This window comes from Triturus cristatus, chromosome 6, assembly GCF_964204655.1.
Source record: "Triturus cristatus chromosome 6, aTriCri1.1, whole genome shotgun sequence".
Lineage (NCBI taxonomy): Eukaryota > Metazoa > Chordata > Amphibia > Caudata > Salamandridae > Triturus > Triturus cristatus.
Window position 1 is genome coordinate 533,509,049 of NC_140589.1, and position 27,176 is coordinate 533,536,224.

At 44.1% G+C, this 27,176-nt stretch overlaps 1 protein-coding gene across 9 annotated transcripts in view; it reads left to right on the forward strand.

Moving 5' to 3' along the window:
- MYO6 (myosin VI) overlaps window positions 1–27,176 on the forward strand; it is an 856,486-nt gene that overhangs the window by 697,201 nt on the left and 132,109 nt on the right. For all 9 annotated transcript variants that reach the window (XM_085610973.1, XM_085610975.1, XM_085610976.1 and 6 more), the window contains exons 26-27: window positions 2,543–2,751; window positions 2,877–2,955. In XM_085610973.1, the coding sequence (XP_085467099.1) occupies window positions 2,543–2,751; window positions 2,877–2,955 (288 nt within the window). The remainder of the gene's footprint in view (window positions 1–2,542; window positions 2,752–2,876; window positions 2,956–27,176) is intronic.

Consider the following 27,176-nt stretch of genomic DNA (forward strand, 5'->3'; position numbering starts at 1 on the left):
AGTTACTTAAGTTCGGTAACACCTTATCTGGTAGAGACAGGAAATAACTGCAGATTTCCTCCCGACCCTCCCGTCCTCCTGGTTTCTGCAAACTGGTTTCTTTTTCCCTAAAAGATCCCTTTCTTTGCAGTGATTACATTTCATTAGGATTTCATAGTTACTTTACACAAAGATGTCTTAATTTTGGCACACTGTTTCCATGGGCAGTTTTTATAAGTGGCTCTGCTTTTTTAGTTTGTAAAATTGTCACAGGAGAAAATGACGTCAGCACGTTGGCGTGGGCTTATATGTACTCTGTCAACGTCCTATCCGGTGGACGACGTTGCTACCGAACTGTATGACGCCCTCTAGCAATGCGCATAGGTCCTGCTGAAAATGTTTCTGGAACTAGTCTGGAGCCTTGGGGAGAATTCAATGGTAAAGAATCTGCAGATAGAGCCTGTCTCTGCCAGATAAGGCGTTACCGAAGGTGAGTAACTTGTTCTTTAGGACTTCACAAAGTAAGTGTGGAGTTTTACGACTCTGCACTCCCTATAATTATGTGAGCGGAGTTCTCCGCACCTGGACACTCAGCACTTGGGGAGGAGAACTCTGCACACATAGGGAGTGTGGAGTCGTAAAACTCTGCATGTAGTTTGTGAATACCTAAAGGTAATAATAAACTTATACAAAAGTGTACATTTACATTTGTGAATCAGGCCTGCAATTTCTAGCACATAGTTTTTGTATAATGTTTAGACCACTCATTTACTCAGTCTTCCAAAGGCTTTATAAGAAAGACTGTCTTAGCTTAGTGGCTAGCATTTCTAAACACCGTGATTATTTCATTTTCGTATTGACAGAAAACTAGTGTAAGATGTTACCACTGTGTGGGTGTGGTGAAGGCCACACTTCACTTCCTAGAATGCTTCCAATGGTGAAGCCCTAATTAAATAGACAACTTGTCCCATGGGGGGAGGGGCGGAGGGAATCCAAAGTTTTTTGTCACCTTGTGACACGTTTTGGATCGCTCCTAAATCCTATGCGTCCGCTCTCGATCCTCCCGAATGTAGGGCGGATCGAGAGCGGACGCATAGGATTCACCATTGGAAGCATTCTAGGAAGTGAAGTGTGGCCTTCGCCACACCCACACAGTGGTAACATCTTACCAAAACTTGGTAAGAACGGAGCCCCCATATACTATTAGGTCCTGATGAATGCCATGGACCCAACCGGGCCGCTTTGGCAGAAACATGTCGTCCATTCACAAGACGGTTAGGGGACACTAATTACCCCAATCACCGTCACATACATTTTTAATATCATATAGTTTTCACTCACATTAAAAATCACTTCTGATTACTATAATGATTTTTAACCCCACTCACAACTTCACGGGCCCCCACTTAGTCATTTAGAAGTGCATCCTTGTCGTCAAGTGTATGCCCGCCCTCTATCAAACGAAGGTTTTAGAGGGCGAGGAATGGTCAATGATGAAGCATGACACCAGGTGGTGTGTGAGACCAGTCCGTAACTTTTTGTGAGATGCCCACACTCACGACGTTCTTGTAACTCGTTTGGGTTATCACACTAAGAACAGCTCTTTGTGGTAAACATTTATATTGGAGGCTGCTAGCTCCTAGAACCCCATGCCTCTTGTTCCCTCCTCCACATATTTAGTGGAGTTCTTTTGTGATTTAACTGGTGATGAGGAAGCACAGAATGAGTTTGTTTACCTGTTGAACAAATAGTTTTTTTGTTACTTAACCTGCCATTTGGATAGTACTGAACTTTCCATCTTTTAGCCAGTACGTGTTTCGTCGCAAAGGGTGTCCCGCCCTATGAATTCATAAGGGCTGTAAATTATCAAAAATGGGTACTTCACTCCTTATCTCTTGGTTGGAATTCCTGACCCAGAGCATCTCTTGTCTGCCCTGCATATGTGGTATATCCAAATATGTATTTGCCTGAGGGATATCGATGAGGTGATTGTACATACCGCAGAAGTGGAAGTGGTTCGTTTATTCAATTGAATGGATTGGTGTTACTAGTTGGATTATATACTTTAGGTTAGGAATTCCATTCAAGAGATAAGCAATGAAGTATACATTTGTTGGACAATTTACAGCCCTGATGACGTCATAGGGTGGGACACCTTTGCAACGAAACACGTGTTGCCTAAAAGAGAGTGGCCGGAAGGCTGAAAATAAAACTACTAAAGAACACCTGACGCTTGAATTATTGCATATTGAACTGTCATTGGAATCTTTTGCGTGTGTTTGAGGCTGGGTTACTATTTATTAAATCATTTTGTTGACCTTAGGAAGTTGGGTGAATCCTCCACCCCCTCCCCCCTTGAGAATACTGCGGCACATTACCTGATGGCGAGCGCTAGGTTCCTATTAGTCACGCATTTTGGAAGATCTTTACACCTTTTGTTGTTGTATTTATATAGTGATGTACATGTTTAATAAAATCAATGTATTTTGTTGCCAAGATTGCTTTTAAGTTTTCTTTTTTAACCATGTGATGTAATTTGCCTTTCCCTCTAATCCTCTTACAGACAACAATAATGACCAGGGAACAGATACAGAAGGAACATGATTCCTTGGTTAGAAGTTCAGAACAGCTTCTTAGTGCCCTACAGAAAAAGAAACAACAGGAGGAGGAAGCGGAAAGACTAAAGCGCATTCAGGAGGAAATGGAAAGAGAAAGGAAAAGACGTGAAGAAGAGGAGGCAATTCGCAAGAAGGAAGAGGACGAGAGGCGGCTGTGAGTGATGAATAAAGATGAATTAATGTAATGCAATGACTGAGATATGTTTAGCAAATATTGATCTTCTTACAGTTCAAAATAATTTCTCTAGTTTATCTTCTTGATTGATTTCTCGTTCTCAGCAAAGTTGAGATTGAAGCAAAGCGAAAGCAGGAGGAAGAACAAAGGAAAAAAAGGGAAGAGGAAGAAAAGCGGATGCAGGTTGGTTTTGAACTGAAATGTATTTTTACTACTCTTAATTCATGGCTTAGTCTGTAAATTTAGACTATGTTCTTACCACATTCCCCCAAAAATCCAATCAACTCAGATTTATATATAACATTTGACAGTACTACTTCTGAATAGTGTGTGCCGTACATTTGGTTACTTGGACGAAACTACCTTATTTGGGGTTTAAAAAGATGGGATAATGAGGGTGTATGTATTTGGGTGAATGTTTATTTTTGTTTGGAGGAGTTTGTGTGTGTTTAAGAGAGAGAAAAATGAGGGAGAAGATTTCTGCTTATCATGCTTTCCCATGAGAAACTTGTGTTGGCTTTTGACAGTGATCAGGACAAAGCATGGCTCTAGGTTATTTTGACAACTCTTTCTCATAACATTAGGATCCGCAGGAACTGTGTAAAATGATGGCTTTGCCTCTAACCCTTTGAAAAAACCCAGTTACCACCTGGACTGTTGACAGAGAGGGCTAGTATGTCAACCTCTCAGGCACAGTACATGATGACCCCAGAGCTGAAGACCAATTTGATTTATAGGTACATAAAGAATGGAAAGATGGCCAAGGTGAATGGAAAGATGGCCAAGGTGAATTTGAAGCAATAAATGGAGAGACAAAAATTAGGCATGTAGGGGAACAAATGGCTGTAGGGGAAAATGGCCAATATACACATTCATGTTATAATATATTGTATGGTTTCCAGAATAAAACTAGCTATTGAAAAGGAAACCAATATGTCGGTTAACATTAGTAATCCCTCTCATTCAACGTTGTTACTAAAGCCCTTTGTTACGTTTTTTTGTGTTATAATGTGCATACAGAAATCAATTTTTTCACATCTATAGTGAACTGAAATATGTTTCATCATTTATTTATACTATGTTGATTCTAGCTACTTGCACATTGCAGACCCAGTGGAAAGTTAATGGCTAGGCCTCATCATGTTGTAAAATTGCTTATGAACTCTGCCCTCACGCAAGAAGCACCTGTGATTTCAGGCTAATGCACAATGCATTCCCAATGCATGTTTAACCAATAATGGTTGAACTTCAAGTCAGTTGCCCTTTTGCAAAGAAGTCTCACAATTAAGTTGAACTCAAAGTCTTGCAGCAAGTCGATTTGCACATTTATTGCAGCGCATGGATAGTTTATACTGAATATGCACAAATAAACACATGCTGATGCTTTTATTCACTGCACTCAAGTATTGTTCTTTCGTTTTTAAAGGTAATTGCGCCAAGTGAGCTGATTACATGTCAGTCAGCACACTGAACCTCTTCTAAAACCACTGTTAGTGGATCTATGTAGATGTTGACCAACATGGATTCATACCTGAAGCGTAATCTCCCTATCACCTGTTTACTGACCCAACTTGCAAGAGAATGAATCTATCTATTGATAGCTCGGGGTTGCTTCTAGGTATTATGTCTGCTTTTTCCATGCGGTATGGTCAGTTTCTAAACTACACATTTGTTTGTTGCCATCGGCAGCGTTGTAGTATTTGCTTCCATCAGGTGCAGTTGAAGGTGATCTTTCTGCTTTGCGGAATCACAGGTGCCCTGTGCATGAACACCTGCTTCTAGGAATCACTTAGAGGATGCTCTCCCCCTGGCAGAAGACATCTTTGTGAACTCAAGCAGAACTGATTTCTGTGAGTGAAGGAGTTGCATATATCTCACAGTGCCCAGTCAGCACCGACTGTTGTGTCAAAAATTGTCAGAAGTGATGATTGTTGAGTGAACTGAAAGGGCCGAGTAGATTGTTCCTTGAGAAGGTCATTCTATGTGATAGATGATTGCTTCACGCTGCTTGTTTGCCTCTTTCAATCTACTGCGCTGTGATGTTACTAGTAGCTTAGCATCGACAGGACAAAGGGGTTCTCCTGGATGTGTTTACCAGTATCCCAGGTGATGACATTGTGTGCTTTGTCAGATACACGAAAATCCTGTAAATGTATTTTTGTTAACGCATGTGAGGACAGGTGTCATGTGCTGGTGGTAAGGAGTCTTGGTAAAAATCCTCACTTCTGCATATTTAAGTTTCTGTGAGCTCTTCTTTTGGGTGCAAGTAAAGAGCACTAGCATTGACAGTCCTCAGCAGAATCAAGGGTACTGAATGCTGGACTTTATGTGGGTAGACCGGAAAGCAGCAGATACTGTAATAATTTTGAGGTTGACAAATCCAACCTAAACTATCTGGTTTATTAGAGCCACTATTGACAGTGACAGCGCCTGGATACCCTCACGGGTGACAAGCAGCACATACAAATCCACCTTGCATTACATTACATGGTCTATGTACCCACTGTGGTTTTTTGCCATGGACATCGGTTATAGACAATCCACCAGTGCTGTTGTCTAGTGCTGTTGTCCAGATCAGATAAAAGGCCAGTGAGGAGTTTTTGCCTGCCACAAGGATGTCAATTTTGGGGAATTTTTCGTCAGCCAAATGGATGTGAACTGGCGCAGTCCTGATAAATCATAATTCATACGTCAGTGCTCAGAAGAGAGAAGCTGAAGAGACCCTCCTTACCCAACTAGAAATAATGCGATCAAAGCCAGGGCAAGCCAGTCACCCAGGATGCCAATGGCGGCGTTAATACCTGCTAAGCAAAATGTCATAAGACCCTCCGTGTCTGCTATTATCCTGAGCTTGTTCATTGCTGTAACGTGAATCAATTATTTGCCTCTCCCTGGTTGAAAGCTGAGATGGTTCAGGTAGATCGTCAAATTCAGGGATTCATAAAACGGATTACTACCTGATGTTCTGGAATCTTTGAGCAGGGCAGCAACTTTAAAATGGGAAAAGCATACTCTAAAATCAGGTTGGATCTATTGATCTTTAGCGTCTCCTCCCAGCAGTACTTTTAAGAAGTTGTAGATAACTTGAGCATCATGATGGGCTACCCGTACATACAGTAGATATCTTTTGGTGACCATTCCACAAGCTTATCGGAATGTAGGGATAGGTCAGGTTTCTCTCCGGGAGACTGATAACCATGTGACATGATTTCAGCCATTATAAATGTAGTGGTTTTTTTATGGGTATTTCACTAATATTTTGCACATACTTTTCTATTCTAACACTTGTGCAACTATTCCTGTTAAAGTAAGGGCAAAGTGCCCATGAAGGGTGTGTATGGTAAACGTAAAGGGAACAGCCCTGCATTTCATGTGTGTGTTAGAGAAGGAGTTGCGCCATAGGGAAAAATGTCATGACTGTGGAGGAGAAACATGTTACATGGTCAGGTGTGCATTTCTGCAAGATTTTCATACGACTTTGAACAGTAGACTCCGGGAGCCATATATTTCCATAAATAATTTTGAGATTGTTTGCGAATCCTTAAAAATTGTGGAGTAACACAATGGTGTACATCCCTGACTTTAGCTATGCCTGGCATATGAGTTATTTTTTTGCTGTGATCACTTTCCAGATTAGAATAACTAAGCCAGTGCTCACAAAGTCTATTTAATGTGATGTTACATTCGTTCACAGCACTAATTTGAACCTTTGTGATCTTGTTGTGGTTAAGTACATTTATTTTTAACTCCTATGACTATTTATTGTTGTTGCTTGGCACAATGCTTGCTTTATTGATTAGGGTTCATCCTATTTCTAAAGTGCACCATGGCTCACGCTATCAGGCAAAACCATTCCGGTTGGTGGGTATACGGTAGAAAGAACTGGTTCAATACGGAGTTTTATAAGATTATTTTCATTCACTCAATTGTTAATTTTCTCTAGAGAAGAAAAACCTCCTTTGCCACAGCCATATAAAACGTTTGCCGAAATAGAAAAATCTATTGCAACAAGCTTTTTTACAGAATAGGTGAATGAAGCACACAACTTGTGAAATAGTTGTGCCTGTAGCCCTTCCTTAAACTCCAGTTTCATGAGAACACATTTGTACTGAGATTATCCATCGAAATCTGTAAATTATAATGTCATTCATGGTTATGACAGCAAACCTTATTCTCTTATGACTGCTGTCAACTCATGATGCAACTGATTCAACTAGCTGAATTTGTAGTATGCAATTTACTTATGTCATTTATTAATTACTGCTCTGTCTTAAAGGGCATTGCCCCTCCCCATTAAGCACTTTTGTAAACGTGGACAGTTGTTGACCAAGTAATTATTCAAAAATAAAAAGGTTTCTGCGATGGGCCCATGGTACTATCGTAAGTGTCTGAGTTGAGGACATGCAGATAACTTACTACTTGCCGGCAAGTCACTTTCTCTTCCACGACGCAGTTACTGCGCTGCTGTGGTGGTGCTGGCGACAGGGGCAGGAAGAGCCTCCATTCCTCCCTACAAGGATGCCATGTCTTTTGTACAGGTAGACCCCCAGCAATCAAAGGCCTATAAGCTGCCCTTCGGACGGACACAAGCGTTTGTTCCCTTTACCCAGGGCTTTAAGTCGGCAGCTAAAAAAAAACAGGTCCCGAAACGGGTCCCTGTCGGGCTCTTTAATTTTCCCCTCACTCTCAGGGCGAAAAAAATATTAACTCTGTAGCAGTACCACCATTCATTGCCTTTGAAGTAACTTCAAAGAGACTCCTTTTAGTTATTTCACAGTCTCATCATTTCAGAATGAAAGTGTTTTCAATACTGTATACAACGAAGCCATGGTCAAGGTCCAGTCCTAAAAAAAGAAGTGGGGAGACTAGCCATGTTAGGCAGTTTGCAAGTGACATCATGGCGCATAACATCACAGCGCAACTTCATGGCGTGGATTCACAGGAAGTGACATCACAACCCATGACCTCACAGGAAGTGACATCAGATCCTAACACCTCACACATATGTTTTGCAGGTCTGTCATGAGCTCATTACGAGATTTAACAAATGAGATTTTGCGTCAGGAATGTGCCATAAAAGTAACACCCAGAAGCAAAATGTGAGTCTCAACTTATACATTTATTTTGTAAAAACTCTGGTTCAAAGAAATTGGCAACGTGGCAGTAAATCTGTTCTGCTTAATTGGATGCAAAGGCCACATTTTTAAATATCTTAAGGTTATAAAAAATTAAATAATGGTATTTAAAATGTTATTTGTGTAGATATGGTGTAGCACCTCAGTGCCAGAGTTGCCTGGCTCCACCCCCCTTACTTACCGCTGCATCACACTCTCTCCCTGGCTCTGAATTAATCTACACCGAGTGCAGGGCGACGCGCGTCGTCTCACTTCACGCCCTGCTGACTCGGATTGGCCTGCTCCGGCCACGCCCCCGGAGGCGGTCTTCTTGATGCCTGTGGCGCAGGCCAGAGGCAAGCCCGTCTGCACCCGGCCGGGCCAGGGGCCAGAACCCCTGCCCGTTTAATGAACAGGCACCCTTTGAGGTACTTTGCTAAACGCTTAAAAGAATTGTCACCTCCGACTCTGGAATCATGTCTCCACACCTTATCTGCTGAGTCAGACCAACTCTGCTATACGCAGTGCCCGTTCAAATCGACCTCGTTTAAGGTAGGTCCCATGATAGACTATAAATTAAAGATTTTAATTAATAATTGCAGGTCACTCCGTAAGCATAAGCTTGAAATCTATGATTGTCTTACTGACAATCAACCAGACACCATGTTTCTCACAGAAACATGGCTGAATGAGGACTCTGCCCCCGAGATATTACAAGCCCTTCCCTCCGACTACGGTATCCCTAGACAGGATCGCCCCATTAAGTGCAGAGGAGGGATAGCCATTATCCATAAACTCTCTTTAAAATGCACCATGAAAGTGGTTTACATAGACAACTGTGAAGCTGCCTTTTTTTTAATATAGCAGCGGTTGATGACTTTGCGCTTAATGGCTTCCTGATTTATCGGCTCACTGGCCCGGCGACTAATTTTATCTGGTCGCGTTGGTCTGGACTTTGTCTCTTATGAAGGTCCGTTTTGTGTCTCTTATGCGCTGGTGGTATTCCTTGAGGGCGCTCCTGTGCTTGTTCCGTGCTTCCGTGGTTTTCTGGTTTCGCCAGGTTTTCTCTAGGCGTCTGCAGGAGCGTCTGGCTTCTTGTATTTCTGTGGTGAACCAGGCGGCCTTCAGAGGGCGTTGTTTGGTAGGGTGGCGGAGGAGTGCGAGCTTGTCGGCACAGCAGGAGATCCAGCGGTGAAATTCCATGAGTTGGTGTTGGCGTTGGGGGGGTCTTAGAGGAGGGTGGTGTTGAGGAGTTCCTCTGTGACCTTGCTCCAGTTCCTTTGTGGCGGGCACGGTGGGGCTTGGTTGCAGTGGTGGTGTTGAAGGTGAAGTGGACACAGTTGTGGTCCGTCCAGAGGTGCTGGGTGGTGTGGCTGAAGCGGATGTTTGTCCCTCCCGCGAAGATTGGGTCGAGGGTGTGTCCAGCTTTGTGAGTGGGCTTGTTGACCAGCTGCTTCAGTCCGAGGTTGGCGAGGTTGTGGAGGAGGGTGGTGGGGTCAGGGTCGTTGCAGTTGTTGAGGTAGAAGTTCTGGTCCCTGAGTAAAATGTAGTCTGTGGAGGTGATGGCATGGGGTGCAGCGAGCTCGACGATGGAAGTTGCGGACTGGGTGCGAGGTTCCGGCGGTCTGTAGATGAGGGTGCCGTGTAGCGTTGTCCTGGGGCTGGTCTGGATCTGGAAGTTTTAGGTGTTCTGTGCTGGAGTGGGGGTCGCTCGTGCTGGTTGTGGAGAGTCGGAGGGGGGTCTTGTGTGCGAAGGCGAGTCCTCCACCTGGGCGGTCCTTTCTCTGGATCTTGTAGCTGTCGGGGATGGCAGTGGCGATGTCTGGGCCGGAGGTGGCGTTGGTCCAGGTTTCCGTGAAGAAGGCGATGTCGGGCGAGAGGGTGTCGATCAGGTCCCAGATCTCTACGGCGTGTCGGTGCAGGGAGTGCACGTTGATGAGAATGCATGTCAGGGTTTCGGCGGTGCGTGCATCAGTCGGGCCTTCGGCGGTTGTGGTAGTTTTGTCGATGGTGAAGGATCTGTGACAGAATCTGTACGAGAACTGTCCATGGGTGGTGTTAGGCGAGGATCTTTCGCAGTCAGTGTTTCTTCCAAGGTTGAGTGCGTGGAGAGTGGCGGAGTTGTATCGGCGTGGTCCCGGTTATCCAGGATTCCTGGCGCTGGCCGAGGTCGGGTCGCGAACGGATGCAGACGGACGGGCTTGCCTTAGGCATGCCTTCGGCGCGTCATCGGCGTGTCCGCTGCGACCGCACAGCAGTCGGCATTAAGTAGGGGAGGGGTGGGGACCAGAGGTAGGGTGGCGGGAGCGGGGCTGTGTTGTGGGGAGGGCCGCAGGGCAGCAGCGGCGGGAAAGAGGCGAGCAAAATAAAGAATGAAGTGGGGAAATAAACACAAGTAAAACAATACACAATAGTCCAAGCAACAATGAGGAGCTTACAATAAAAACGGAACGGCAGGCAGGCAAAAAGGAGAAAACACCAGAGGCGCTGGGACTGGCTGCCGGCGCGAACCCTGCTCGTGGAAGAGCTCTGAACCGGAGCGGTGCGACTGTGAGGAGGAGCTGCTGGGGAGTGCTGGCCTGGACCAGAGGTCAAGGCTTCACACGCGCTCCCCCGCAGCGGTCTGCATTAAGTAGGGAAGGGGGGCGGGACCAGAGGTAGGGTGGCGGGTGCGGGTCTGTGTCGGGGGGCGGGGCCGCAGGGGCAGCAGCGGCGAGAAAGAGGCAAGCAAAATACAGCGGGGAAATAAACACAAGTAAAACAACACACAATAGTCCAAGCAACAATGAGGAGTTTACAATAAAAACGACTGTGAGGAGGAGCTGCTGGGGAGTACTGGCCTGGACCAGAGGTCAAGGCTTCACACCTGTACGTGCAATGTTACTTTTATTATATATCTGGATGCAATGAAAGAAGCCGCGAAATACCAGTTGGGGGCACACTATGTTAAGCACCGAGTTTTAGCTTAGGTGTTTTTAAGCCACGCCCTTAATTAAACCGGCCACGCCCCTTTATGAGACACCCCAGGGGTTTCATCCCACTTAAAACCTTGTCCTTACCTCCCTCAAAGACACCTGGGCGGCGGAAGACAGCACTCCTATCATGGACACCGACTGGGTTAAAATCCTAGCTGAAATACCCCAGATTTCTCAAAATGGTTGTTTCAAATCAATTCATTTTTTTTATCTGCATAGAACGTACCTCCTCTTGCAAGGAATAAAACATTTTTTCCGAGAGCTTCCTTGGTGCCTTAGGTGCAACCATTTGGACACACGGTGGCTCTTATTACGGAAGTCACGGAACGCGCACTTTGTGCGGAGCCTGCGGCCTGCCTCTTGGGGATGTTCCTGAGGTCGGCTAAACACAAAGGTACCTCAAGGTTTATAGATCTAGCGTTAATGCTTGCGAAACAGAAGAGCATGATTAATTGCAAAAACACTCTGGGTCCGCAAATTACTAAATGGATGATGAAGTTATGGAAATGGTGAGAGTGTGAGGTTGCGACGTTGCTCCGGGTGGCCAAGAGGGGACAATGCTCATTGGAGGTGGCCCCAGTAGAGGAGCTGCATCCTGAAGCGGAGGCTTCGTAAGCTGCTTCCACCCATAATGCCCAGGGAGATGGTGGGACACAGTAAACTCCCCATCCTCCCCCACTTTTCCCTTAAGTAACTGTGTTGTCCCAAGGGACGAGCGACCCATGCAGCTGTTTACTTTGAGTAGATGATACATTTGCTACATTCAGAGCAGGCTTTGGGGTGGGGGAGGGAGATGGTTGTGTTGACTGGTTTATGTAGTGCACTGTTTTGTACTATGCCCAACCTTCATTGTGAGATTGGAGTGTTTTACCCACTGTTTTGTCACTGATCTTGTGCCGTGAATGTCATGAAACTGCCAATTAAATATGTTGCCAAAAAAAGTGTCCGTGTGAGTTGTGACAACCCGTTCAAGGTAGGTTTTATTCTCATTATCGTGGTCTGAGGGTTATCGAATGTGATCTTTGGACCAATCACGTACTCGAGCAAACGACTTCTACTGCTCAGACATCTGCAGGTATTTTGAGGTTTCATCATTGCTTTTGGGAGAGATTGTTTGCATTGCTTGCACAGAGCATCACACCAGCGGTCGTAGCTCCTGCAACATGCAGGGCCGAAGCAGAGAAGTTATTTTTTCGATGACAGCGGCGTGTCCAATCCAGAGGCGCAACTAGAGCCAAATTGGGGGGGGGGGGGGGGGGGGGGGGGAGGGCGGGGGGGGGAGGCTAAGAGAAAATTTCGGGGGGGTGGGGGGGGGGTGAACTTTTAAGCAATAGGCAGAGTGGAGCTGCAAGGCCGCATTAACATGCAAATGGTCTTTTAAAGACCTGTGAAGTGCTCGGCTGTGTGTGTTCCCGGGTAGCTGTCTCATCCCGGGCTGCCACACACGACGGGGGGGTCGCTCACTGCTGAATGTGAAATATCCACTCTGTGTTCTTCCCCTAGTTTCAATCAACCGTAATGGAATTTGGTTGAATTTAAGTATAAGGCCCCATTTTGCAAATCTGAGGAAATCAAGTCCGATACCTTGGTGCTTTTCTTTCAGTTTTGCCCCCTTGTGGGGTCGCCTGAAATTATGTAGGTGGAGCCCTATTCCTTCTCAATGAGATCAAGTTGTTTTGTGACGTAGCATTATAATGAGGACAACGCTTCCTAGTTTAATGTTCCTCATTTCATAGGGACCGCTTGTTTACAAAGGGGTAATTGGGTATGAATTAATTTTTTTCATTCATGCAAATAGAATTGCTGTAGTTTTTTCATTGGCTCTCTGTTTCTTGTTTAACCGTTTTCTATATAAATAATGGATGGAGTACTTTTAAAGCAAATAATAAAGCTGGTCACAACTAAAAGATGCCCTATGTCTGTCAAGCGAAGACAAGCGTTCGGTTCCCCACACTAGAGAAAGGACCGACTGTTCACGTGCATCTCGTGTCATACAATTAAGGGGATTTGGCAGCTGGTGAGAGAGGCGGGTGATTTGTATATTGCAGATGTATGTGGACAACTCATTTTCACAGGACACTAACATCAAGTCTGCGGCTTGAAAATATATTTAGAGAATCCTGGCAAAGTTTGTCACCAATAAAACTTATAAAGAAAGCAATCCGCTGTAATTTTGTGTACAACACAATTATCGGCGGTTCGTGCACATCTCGTCAAGAAAACAAAAGCCATGATAAATGTGTCGTAAAGTCATTTATGGAGGTGTTTTGTTAACTGCAGGCAGCAGAGCACAGCTGTCACCTTATACTTTGTACAAAGTTAAGCCTTTCAGTAATTTATTTGTTTGAGGGCAATCGTGCATGATGCTAGTAGGCATTTAGCAATTTTGTTTTATAGCAAACACATTGAATGAAGTAAGACGTTTAACGCAAAACAGTCTATTTACTTGGCTCCAATTGTTTTTGTTGCTACGAGAGTTCCGCTGTCCACCTCTTCTAGTATTTTGCATTTGCGAGAGAATTTCTTCTCTATTTTGGCATTTCTATCTATGCACACTATCCAGGTTTTTAGGCAGACTCTGATCCATGTGTAGCACTTAAAGTGTATGCGCATACGGTAGCCTGTACTATCTACTGCAGACAAGTGCACTGGCAACAAAGCTAATGATTTATTTACTTACCGGTAATCTTCATCAGTCCGAATACCCAGGGCACAAGTCCTAAAAAAAGAAGTGGGGGGACGCTGTCACCGGAAGTGACGTCACGACAGGAATCTCATGGGTATTTCTTTAGATGAAAGGTGGTCTGCACCCTACCTCGCGGAGGCTGCGTTTAATCCTCCCGCAGTGAATGCAGGTAGACAGACGTTCTGAATGAGCTCTGATCTCGCTCCAGAGAGGCCAAAGAGTGAAGTCCAGCTTTTGGGCAGGGGGGACGGCGTCCACCCGGTAAAAACCTGGTAAAATAAGTGGGGGGACGCCGTCCACCCGCGTGGTACCCCGACTCGAGCCCTGCGAATACCCTTTTTTGTCGTACCAATACTTACTATTTGAGGTGTTTAGCCTCTCCCAGGCACCACATGACTTAGCTAGAGCCAATCAAAAAGCATAAAGTAAAACACTTCCTATCCCACCTCCATGCTCCTCCTACCAGTATGGTAATAAAGGGGAACAGAGCCCACAACACGTAATTGTGACTTACCATGCTAAAGAAGGGAATCAGGTTGTGAAGGGGAGGGAGAGGTAGAGCTAAGTATTGATACGAGAAAAAGGGTATTCAGAGTAATGAAGATTACTGGTAAGTAATTGAATCATTACCCTCCTCAGCCCATTTTCTCATACCACTACTTACTATCTGAGGATATGCCAGAGCAATCAACACAACCTGATACTCTTATAAATAACCAGCATTCCCAAATAACGCAAACAAGAACATTTTATGCAAACTTAGGAGATACAATCATTCAGGGTATAGCAGCCACCAATACACTGCAACCAAAATTCATAGATTTGGGCAAATAAATTGTTAAACCTCTCAACAACACATCCTATGTATGTAAAACGTCTTTGTCGACTTTTGAAGATACTGTTAAATAACAGGCAAAATTATCTCGTGTCCCTGATGAAAAGTAGTTATAACCTTAGGACAGAAACCTGGCTCTAGTTTAAGAACCAATCTGTCTAAAAACAAGTCTTAAATAAGGACTTAATGGACAATAAACCCAACTTTCCGAGCCTGCTAGCTGATGTGACAGCCAGCAAAAACACACCTTCAAGGGTAAGTACTTTAAATATACCTCTTCCAGTGGTTCAAAAAGATGAAGTTGTAGTACCTTAAGAACCAAGGGACGATCCCAAAAAGGAATAGGAACCTTGATATTTGGTTTCATTAATGAAATCCTTTCAACAACCTCACACCTATGCCATCCGTTTTGTGAATATCCCTTGGAGCTCTTACAGCTTTTATATCTGATCATTGTTATTTTAAAGTAGCAACTGCTAAACCTTTCTCAAAACCATCCTGGAAGAATTGAACGTTTAATCGAGATTAACAATCTTTAAAGTTTAAAGATTGTTCAGTACACTGCTTAGAGAGAGATGACTAATAATGATCATATGATTTCCTAGTGGAAAATCTCCTAGATTGCTGAACCAAGTCAGCCACAGGTGAAGAGGGCCCCTGATTCTTTAAATCCCTACTTTCACTAGCCATGTCACTTTCTCCTCAATTAATTCAGGGGAAGAAGGGGTGGTCGAAGGGGACTCTGATTCAATATTCAACATTATTTTCATCAAGGACAACCATCCCATCTTTAGCCAAAAGTAGGCTACTAGAATAAGGAACACCTTTCCTCTCCTTAACCTGGCGAGAAGTTTGGGAATCCGGGGAAAGGCAGGGAATGTGTACAACAGAACTAGCGGCCATGGACATGTCAATGCATCTATCCCCTACCAACCTGGTTTCTGAAACCGTGACAGAATTGAGGGAAGAAGAGTAGTCTCTGCGGTGGCAAAAATGTCTCGCTGAGTGTTGATCATACAAGACTAGAACCATCAGATAAGTTGAATAAATACTGTTTTAATCTTCCTTGTCACGTTCCGAGAGCTACCCCCGCAGAGTCGACTCAGAAGCACCCCAACTGACAATCCTGGAATCCTTCTAAAGCAACCAATGCAGCAGAACCCTCAGTAACCAACATTCCATTGCCTCAAAACAAGGAGGCTGAACACCACATAACATCTCCTTTTTTCATAAATCAAGCAATTAATCATAACAAGAAATAAAGCAATTCAAAAGAAATAAAATTAGGAACCCAATACAGTAAGAAAGTCTATTTAGAAAAACAAGCCTAAATAATACTTTTCCATAGACCACACACGTTTGATACCCAGACAACCTTTATGATAATTTATTATACACAGACTTATAAATCTCAAAACATTTGTTGCCAAATAAAGTATCAGGCTAAATTGTTTGTTACTCTTAGTTACTCATCTGTATTTCTAAGGTATGAACTTCTCCTTAGTAGACCTCGGGAGATTATCAAAACCCACAGTAGGCCTCTTCTGGTGATCTGGGCTTATAGAGATGTTTTAGGAAACACCTGATGCTTCAGATTCTTGGTTTGGTATTTTCCTACAAAGGTTTTCTTCCATTACCTTAACCACTTTCCCAAAATGTAACCAGTGACTCCCAACAACTCATATGGCATTTCCATACAATTCTAGCATAGCTGGCCACCAGTAATAAGCTCTGACTCTTCTTTTTGTCTACATAGCTCCTAAGTCACCTTCAACAGCAGCCTTTATCAGTCTTTACCGAATATCTTCCCTTGTCACCCCTTAGGAGCACACCTTCCTCAATAGAAAGTTCCTCTGCTCCTTAGAAAAAGGCAATGGATAACAAATCAACCATTACATTGTCCTTGCCCGGTATGTGCTTGACATCAAAGTCATATTGTAATAGCTTAGTGGTCAGAGGAGCTATGCATGGTGTTGCATATTTAATCCTTTCACCACTTAAGGTATATATGAGAGGTTTATGGTGTATCTGAAGCGTGAACCTTCTTCCCCACACATACTTCCTCAACTTTTCAGTAGCCTAGTAACAAGCCGATAAGTCTTTTTCCATTACTGAATAATTCAGCTCTGGTTCACGGAGAACCCTGGATGCATAGCTCACAGTGACTTTACCCTTTGTGGTATTTTGAGTCAGCACCACTCCTAGTCCATATTTACTAGCATCCACTGTAAGTGTGCATGGACAACAACGATCATAAGAACTCAGTGCCCTTGCTTTAGTCATTTCCGATTTCACCACCTCAGACTCTTCTTAACAATTATCTCAGACAAAAGAGAAACTTGCTTTCAACATATTAGTTTGATTCTTCATTTTTTAAACATATCCAGAAATAAACCTGGCCTTAAATTCACAGAGCCCTATGAATGAGCGCCATGAATGACTGGTTGGGGCATTCAACCACCGCTTTAACCAGACTGTGTCATCTGGGACAACACCATCCCCTAACACACTGTGACCTAGAAATGATTATTTTTTCTCCAAAATTCACATTTCTACTTCTTGACCATAACTCCTTTATCAGCAAGTACCATGTCATGTTTCTCCAAATGCTTTGCATAAATCAAGACATCGTCCTGAAAAAACAGGATATCCGATAGAATTGAAACATACCTAATGGCAAATTAAAAACTGTATAATGCCTGGAAGATTCATCTAGAACTACGTGATTATAGGCAGACGCCAGGTCAATTTTTGAAAACCATTCCCCCCCACCTACTTCTTCTAACAAATTCTGTATTCTTGGCAAGGGATGGAAATCCACCCAGATTTCTTGGTTCAAACTTATAAGGCCCACACAGAGCGTTATGTCACCATTTTCTTTGCGCTCTACGACAAAAGGTGACCACCAAAAACTGGATTCTATAGGTTCAATTGCACCGTTACTTTCTAGGCTGACCAATTCCATCTGTAGATCATCTCATAGACTGAACGGTACGGACCCTATTTTATGTTTAACTGGGATGGCTTCCTGTTTTTTCTTTTATCATGTGCTTAAACCCAGCAAATCTTCCTAGGTCAGAGGGGAAAAAGTAGGAAATTCGATCTCCACAGATTTGGATACCGAAAACTCTTTAACCACAAGCACTTGCTCACTAGTTCCAGGTTTAAGTACAAAGGCGAAAAGTCTCTGATGGAACCATCCCAATATGTTCAGGCCCTTCACTGATGCGTATATTGTGCCTTGGATTTTTAGTCCCTTAAACTCTAAAATATCTTCAATAAAGCCCTCCGAATGAATCCTCCTACCTTCATAAGAAACTGGAGCTCTATCAGGGGGAAACAGCTTCCTGTCACCACACACTGTATGGGACAATTCAGACGTTACTATAGTCAACTAACAAATGTAACGTTTTGTCCCCCACCATGACTTCAATGTACGGGTCAACACACATGTTAGGATCACCACTAACCACATCCTCCAACGCAATCAGAATCATACCCTGAAACTCTCATCAAATTCTAGTCCTCCAGAACCTCAGAAACATATTCCTCCATCACACATCCCATTTTTGAAACATTTGCCTGAGCACTTTGGCAAACCTTTGCAAAGTTCCCCATTTTAGCACACTTGTGGCACGTGATGTTCCTAGCCAGTCACCCTTTACCTCCTCGACCATGGAGGTTGTTGCAACACCTAAAACAAATGTTTGTGCGTTTAAAGTAGTTTTTTCTCACTATGTTTCCCATCTTTTCAAACTTGAGCATTACTATGGACCACATCAACTCTCTCTTTTGTAGGTGTAGAAACACTCGATCCATTTATTGATAATTGTGGCAACTCCACACTTTTTGCCACCTTAATGACTTCATCTCATGATGGGTCACCCATTCCTAGTAACCTTTGTTGAATATGCTTGTCACAACAATGACCAATAAACTGATCCCTGATTAACTGATTAATGTAGGCTCCTAGTTGACACTGTGAACACAGCTTTCTTAAGGCACTTATGTATGCATTCACATTCTCACATTGTGCTTGCCCCCTTTAAAAAAAATGGGACAGAGTACTACTATGCTGGGTTGAATATCAAACCTTGCTTCCAATTTTTTGACTTTTTCTTGGTACTCAATAAGATCATCCCTCAACACTACAGGTAATACTGGTAGGCGTTTGTAAATTTCCCTACCCTCCAACCTTAGGGAATGTAAAAGTAAAGATTTCTTTCTCTCTGCTTTGAATCGTGATGCACCAATGGCTACATCGAATTGTATGATTCCCCGGTGATTCTAGAAATGGTGGTAGTGGACTTACAGACTGCATTTCGCACAACTATAATCTAACCCCACTAAACACATCTCTTTTGGTTTAAGAACAAGGGATGAGATGAAAACATTTTTATGGGAAATTGACATACACTTCCATGCATCAAACCTTACTGTAAAAGCATACTGCAAAGTCCACTTGTCTAAACAGCAGAAACATCCTATTGTTGAAACCGACATTTTGTAGACATAAGAAAATTAAAATAATAAAAAATGTATACACGTGTCAATAGGAGATGTGCATGTCACTGTGGTTAGAAAATGTGCAAAAACTTGGAAAAGGGTGTGGTTGTCACCGTACTTAGACATGCTTTCAAATTGCATGGTGTGCGAGCCATCTTTTATGATGGTAATACTATCCAGTAAAGGAATATGTGGAGACAGGTGTGCGTGTCACTGTGCTTTGACACGCTTTCAAATAGCACGGTGTGCCTGTCACTGTGCTTTAGCTCCTAGTTGTTAAACTGATGAGAGGTATGGTTGCTTGCTTGTAACTAGTATAACTAGTTATAACCACACTTCACCAAACACGAATCATCTAAGGCGAAACTCAAAGTGTGTTGTTTCAAAGCTACCCTTTCGTTGATTGATCTCTTCCATCAAATCGGAGTTGTGAGCACCACACACGCCGCTTAAAATTGATGCTCTTTAATGTTTAGGCTGTATAACCAGGCCCAACCTTGGACATGTAAGGTTGAAGATGTTTAACCCTTGCTTGCACCCCAATAGTGTTGTAATGTCCTGTGAATCTGTCAATAATGGAAAACAGCACCAGAAAGCCAAATGTCATTTGCTGACAAATTTGATTCACCTCACACTCCGCCACAGAATCTTCTGTCGGCTTTTGATTTCTAACACTGAAACAGCACACTTATGCCAGGCTCTTAACTCAACCTCATGCTCAGCCCCATTCTGTCCATTAGTTGTTCTTTTTGGATTTGTCATTCCGAGTGGGATGGATATGCCCAGACGTGGATCTCGAGCTCTCCATGCCACTGGAGTCAAGCTAGCCTGGCTGGTGAGGGGTGAAACCCCGAAACTGGTCCCAGGATGCTTGTTTCCTGTCCCTGGAGGACCTGGCTTGGCAGTTTGGACTGGACTGTTTCCATATGGAACAGGGTCAAGACTGATTTGCATATGGCTGGGTTTAAACTGAAATGGCATAGGGAGGAAAAAAACTATGGATTTAAGCCCAGATCTCTGTACTGTGATAAATGTTTGACATTGTTCAACATTCTGTCCATCAATTGTTCTCTTTGCATTTGCCGCTCCAGAATAGGCCATCATCCCTTGACATCTAACACTGAAACACTGCACTAAAGCTGGGCTTATTTCTGTGCCTCACACTCCACCCACAGCCTCGCAGAAGCCGTCAAACATGCCCTGTGTGATATCCCTCTCCTCCATAGTGTCATTTGTCCAAAATACAAGTTGTTTTACTGGCACATGGAAACACTGGACGGGATATTTTAGTTTCCTGTTGCCGCAATGTTGCAGGGGTAGGTCACAGCGACTCTACTCAGCTAGTCGCCAATATATGTTGTATTATACAAGACCAGGACCATCAGGTAAATTGCATAAATGCTGCTTTAATCTTCCTAGTCACATTTCGGGAGCCATTACCACAGAGTTGTCTCGGGAGCACCCCAACTGACAATCCTGGAATGCTCCTAACGTGACCAATGCTGCAGGAAACTCGGCAACCAACATTCCATTGCCTCATAACACCAAGGCTGAACACCACACTGAGGAGTGCCAAACCTCGGGCATGGCTGCTCAGAAAATACAAGGAGCCAGACAAAGGTTGTGGGAGGAAGGGAATCTTATCTGGAATGACAGGTCTGCTAGATCTGGGACCCCGTGCTGGACTACTTGTTTAAGTAACATTTTGTCACTGTATTGTTCGTTCTTACTACAACAACCTGATTGCGCAAATGGTGGGAAAATTGAAGGAGAGCCTTCATCTCTTTCCAGTTCAAAGAATGGTGGGAGGTGGTTCTGGGAACCACCTCCCTTCAATTGACTGACTATCGGCTATTGGCTCCCCAACCCAACCTGCTCGCATCTTTGGTTAAGATAGATGTGGGTGGCAACACCAGGGAGACCCATTTTAGAAGATGAGCGGGATCTATACACTACACCATTTGTACTCAAACAAAGTCTGCCACCACCACCACTTGATTGAGACATGTCGAACTGCTGTCCCATTGAAAGTATAAGACTCTGAATGGTGTGAGCTTTTGGTTGAGGCAAACTGACAATGCCCAGATTGGTCTGAAAATAAGTCCTGATGAATGTTAGGCCCTGAGTTGGGGAAAGATGAGATTTTTCCAAATGTATGAGAAGACTGAAGGGGACAAAGTCCCCTAGAGTCATGCAAGCCAAATTCATATGAGACTGAAGTATAATCTTCGAAGGAAAATGGACAATCCAGTCATCCAGATAAGAGTGGATCAAAACTCTCTTACTGCACCGGGAAGCCACAATAGGTGCTAGAACCTTTGTAAAGACTCTTGGGGATGACGTCAGACCAAACGGAAGCACTCTAGACTGCCAGTAATGGCCTCTCTCCCCAAACCTGAGGAATCATTAATGTGGGGGATAAATAGGGATGTGTACCAAAGCATCAAGTCCAGAGCTGCCATTTAATCCCCTGGAGTCACAACAGGAATAATGTTCTGCAGTGTCTCAATTTTGAAGTAGTTTTTATTAAGAGAAGTGGTCAACTTCCTCAAATTGATTATTAGCCTGATATTTCCCAGGACTTCGTCACCAGGAAGACAGTGGAATATAACCATTTCCCCTTCTGGTTCTCCAGAACTGGACACATTTACTCTTTAGTAGCAGATCCAATCATTCATGAGACAAGACCAAGGCCGCTGTTTCATCCTGAGAGGGTCATGCTTCATCATTTAAGCATGCTCCTCATCGTGCCGGTGCTGCAAAGCCCGACGGTCATCCACTAGGGGGCTCTTTGCCAGAGATCTTATATTTGCAGTATGAAGAGGTGTGGGTGTGTGGGTTATGTTGTGTGTAGTGTGGTGACCAAAAGATGATTAAAATAGGTGAAGTGATGCTCAATATAAGAATATTTTATTAATTCAACTCATTACCCTAATTAAAGTACAGTGGGGCCTTTTCATAATAAAAAATGGTATCGATCACAGAGGTTGTTGATTATTTTATCAGAAAGAAAGGAATAAATCGAGTCTTGAAAAAGGTGGTCTACATTGGGCTGATACCACCGAAACGCGTCGACGCTCAGAACTGACTAAATTAGGTGGACATATTGACAGGTCTGAAAGAAATTGGGAAACACATGCTAATTTTGATCTGGATAACCGAGTGGTCAAGAAATAGAAGGTGACTGTTGTATATACCTTTTTTCTCTCTTTTTCTTTTCTATATTTCCTTCTCTGTTTTGTTTGAAGTTTAGCCATGCTATAGGGAGTTTAATATGATCTTTTAATGGTTTTGCCATGAATATCAGTGGTGATTTTATCTAGTGATATGATTGAATATAGAGTTCAATGGATTCCTGTTTGTTTTTGATGTATGGAATCTGTTTTTAAATAACTGTGCTTATCATATTTTTATTTATGAACAATAAAAACGATTTTAAAGTATAGACTATTGTATGATACTGTGAATACAATCAGGGCTGAGGCTAATGAGTAATACTGGTTTGAGAATGGATGTGGAGGCACTTATGTATGGAACGTGACTTACCCAAAGGGAACCATTTTTAGACATTACAGTGTTTTACTGTATGCCGTTTGATTGGCTGCAGCTAGGTCACATGGTGCCTGGGGGAGGCAATACACCTCAAATAGTAAATAGTGGTACGCGAAAATGGCTGAGGAGGTAATTTGACATCACTCTTTCAAATTTCTTGCACTTTATTTAATTTATTTTTATATAACTAACGGTGGCATTATCTTAATTGCTTCTTACATTTTTTTATCAGTATTGATTCCTCGTAACATATTTCACATAAAATAAACATTTGCCTGTTAGGCTCCAACATCTTTAATTGGAAAAAGTGTTACTCTTCACTGTGTGTATAATGGGAATAAAACAGGAAGAGACTGATGCAGAATATTAAACAAAAAACTGTAGATGATTTTAATGGCAAAAATAGACTGAAAGATTTAGAGTTTAAAAAATACACGAAGGAAACTAAAGATCCCTCCTACCTCTAAGTCTGAGTCTAGCTATGAAGACGACTATACCGTCACTCCCACTATCCTCCAGTAACGTTTTAAGTTTTGGTTAACAAAATAGCCAGTTGTCTAAAAAACCTGTTGTCAGAAAAAACTAAGCTTGTGTCCTGGATCCTATGGGAATGGTGCACTTCTAGGGTGAGAGTAATAACAGACATGCATTCTGGAGTGGCATGAACTGGAGAGTAAAGCTGTCTTTGAATGTGGGTTAGCATGCGAGTGTGTAGTGCAATATTGAATGAGCAATTTAACATGGAGTGAGCACAAGGTTGTCTGAGATGAGTTAGTATTCAGAGATGGACAACACATGTTCAAGCAAAGTCATTTGATTATTGAACATGTTGGTCATCCATTCCTTCAAATTGGGTTCAGTTGCACCCCACCAAAGTCCTAAGATACTGGTATGGGCCATAATCAGGTAAATTGCCAGGCATCCTCATCCTTGTGTTGAGAGACTAGTCAGGTCTGTCCTGTTGAGTAAAATGGCTAGGTGAATCGAAGCTTGTATGGGTGAGCTATGGGCACCATGTAGTTGTACTTACACTTAAGGCCAATATTGTTGGACTTACAATAAGTGCCATAGTACACATAGCTAGTCTTGGTCCAGGTGCGGACACCTTCAGTATTAAAAGTGACTGCATTCTGACTAATTGTGCAAGGTCATAAAGTTTGAGTATGTTAGTGTAGCCTCCCTAGAGAAACCGATACTAGGCAGTAAGCAGTGCTGACCATTTGTTGGGGATGTAGTTCTAGGCAGGCAAACTTTGCCACAGAAGATGAGTGGTCTGGTGAGTTGGTTTAGAGAAACTTTGGTCAGTGAGGTGATTGTTCAGACCTTAGATCACCCCTCTAAGAGATCCCCATTTTTCTAGATAGTGTTATTTTTATTGAGATGGTTAATGTAACTGGTTATGAGCCCTGGTACTTGTCAATACAGATGGGCAACCAGCTAGTCTCATCATATGATGCCCTTCTGGATCTTCCACTAAATCCATGGACCACCTATGCATATGTTGTCACAAAGCCATATAGGAGCGACTAAGTGAAGTCTTGGGACAATTAGCATCAGCTTGTGTGCACTGTTCCATTTGACCACAATGGAACTTGATACTTGACCAGATAAAGGCTAAGGGAGTATCTTATGTGCATATGGCATATCCAACTTCTGCGTGCCTCTTAACGCATCCTTTCCAGGTTCACCTAAGTGGTAGGTGGTTGAGGTCAAGGAAGACGTAGCCCTTTCAGAAGTAGTATATGCATCAATCCTAAGCAGCCTCAATCTCAGTTGTGTTCCACCCAAACAAATGCCTTGATGTCTGCATATTTGTGGTTCAGTAATTGTTTGAGGGTGAGGAGAGATAACAACCAAGTATATAACTAGCAAGTGTGTAGCAGGTGCAGTTGCATCAGGGGCCCAGAGGCCTGAAGGGCCCACTGAACCCTGATTATTGCTGTATTTTACTACCATACCGGTAGTCAAGGGGCTGTTACCTTTTTTGCACTAGGGCCTATGACATCCTTGCTACACCACTTGTATCATACTGAACAAGTAGTTGTAGCGTTGTGCTACTTTCATCCTAATGACTTGGTTCCTACCTGTTGGAAGCCGAAGTCCCCGTCCCACACCACTGTCTCCAGATGCGAGACCCAGGAATCCCCACTCAACGTTAGGCCAAGTAAGGACATCGTTTGAGATAGCCCTGCTCACCCCTTAGTAGCTTGGCACGAGCAGCCAGGCCTATCTCCAAGGTATGAGTGTACAGTATGTGCAACCACGCCCACAGCAACCCACTGGTGACACCACAAATGGACTCCACACGAGTTTGATAAAACAAGTATAAACTTTATATAAAAAGATACACGATCAGACCACACGATACAAAAATCAATGTATAATAAAGGGTAATATTTATTCCGACTGGCTGGTAGGTTCAAATCCCAACCATTGCTTTCAAAATGCTATGCTGGTCGTAATGCTAGAATCACACATGTTTCAATGGACAGACAATAGTGCACTGTGTAACGATATAATCATGTACTGCGCAATGAAGGAATAATGCAATGCGTCACACCCCAATCACGTACTTTGCAATGAAGAAATAATGCAATGCGCGCCGCCACAATCATGTACTTTGCAATTAAGGAATAATGCAATGTGTAGCTGCAGTCATGTACTTTGCAATGAAGAAATAATGCAATGCGTAGCGCTACTATCGTGTACTTCGTTATGCAGAAATAATGTCAGGCGTCATAAGACAGTCCGGCAATTCGTTAGCAGCAATATTGGCAAAGTGTATTACGACAATCAGCCTCTTCGATAACAGTTGCCCCCCACACGTATCAACGATGACATAAAGTGCAGCTTCTTGCGCTGGCCTCAGTACTGCCACTCCGTTGGTCAGTACGGGCCCCACTCTGAGCCGAAGCAAAGGCTCACATTGCCAGAAGGTCTGAGAGGCCGAGATAGTGTCCCTCCGAGCACGCACCCCACCCAGGTAGTGATCCACGTTACCTGGGGGCGCGACCCCACTCTCCTCTCCTTCAGCGAACTTCCATGCAGGAATTTATCAATGGGCTTCAGCGGTTCGGCCTGGCAGCTCGGCTCCTCCAGGGCTGCCGGTCTGGGCCGCGACTGCTAGGAAGGTCTCAGGCAGCCGCGGAGCACACGTACCCCACGCCTCTGAGATTATGTTACTCCGGGTGCACGTTCATCACAGCACCCTCCGGGTCTCCTCTGGCACGAAGCCACGCACACAACGCTGATCGGACTCCGAGTGCACGTTCACCAGGCACTCCTTCCTGCGGTCTCAGTTGGCACCAAGACAAGCACACCACGCTGCAGAGACTCACTTTCTTATGGTGCACACGATGATCAGCCGTTCACCTCCACAGTCCCAGGTTGCATCAAAGCACGCACACTGCTTCACTGAGACTTACTCCAACTCCGGTGCCCCGATATCCAGGGGCTCTTCACCAATGCCTTCGGCCTCACCACGACACGCTCACCGTGTCCGAGCCTCACTTCTCCAGTGCACTCGATGATTAGGCTCTCTTCACCAGTGCCTCCGGTGCACCCCGACACGCACCCTGCGTGTCCGAGACTCACTTCACTTCCGATGTACACCTTGACCAAGCACTCCTCACCAGCGCCTGCGGTGCACCACGACACGCACCCTGAGCGTCCGAGTCTCACTTCACCACTGTTGCACACGCTGACCAGGCACTCTTCACCAACGCCTGCGGTGCACCACGACATGCTCCCAGCGGGTCCGAAACTCGCTTCACCTTCGATGCACACGTTGACCAGGCGGTCTTCACCAGCGGCCCGTGTGCACCACAACACGCTCCCAGCACGTCAGAGTGTCGCTTCTCCTCCGTGTGTCCAAGATCACAGGGCACACCTTCCAAGGGTCTCAAGCTGCCACAACACGCGCCCACCGCGTCGCTCGAAACTTCTCCGGAAACTTTTATGTTCCTGTGTTTCCAAACAGGGAGCCACCTCACCTCAGGACCTTGGGGTTACAAGACACAGCACAAGGCACAGTCTTCTTCAAGCAGGGGGACCCAGCGCACACAACACAGTCCCAACAGCCTCTTCCTTGGTTAAAACAGCAAACTGCAGACCAGTCCCAGATCACGAAGCAAGGGTTGGTCCTTGTTAGAACTGGGGGTCTCTAGTTGGCAGAGGTAGGTACCTTTGACCAAATAGGGGCCATTGTGTCTTTTCAGGGTAAGGGGGTACACTCCTAAAATAACCTCTGCTCACCCCCTTGGTAGCTTGGCACGAGCAGACAGGCTTATCTCAGAGGCAGTGTGTAAAGCATTTGTGAACACATACAGTAACCCAGTGACAACACTGCAGATGGACACCACACAGGTTTTATATCAAAATTAAGTATTCTTTATATAGACTTATCACAAGACCATAAACAACAAAAATCCACAATACTGTACTTAAAATGGTAGAATTAGTTTAGTTCTTTTTAGATGTTAAAATGCGACACTTTGAGTTCAATGTACCTTTGGATGCGTAACGCTATACAACGAAAGTGTTGCAGGGAAGGTGATGCGTCGGTTCCTGACAGACAGGAACCGGGAAGCGTCGGTTTCTTACTGCATTTCCGTGGCGGTGCGACCCGCAACGCTGTGATGCGATGAAGATCCGGTGCGATGAAACAAAGATGGCGTCTTCTTCTTGATGCGACACGATGCGTGTACGCCCGGCGGCAGTGCGGCGACTCAATGATT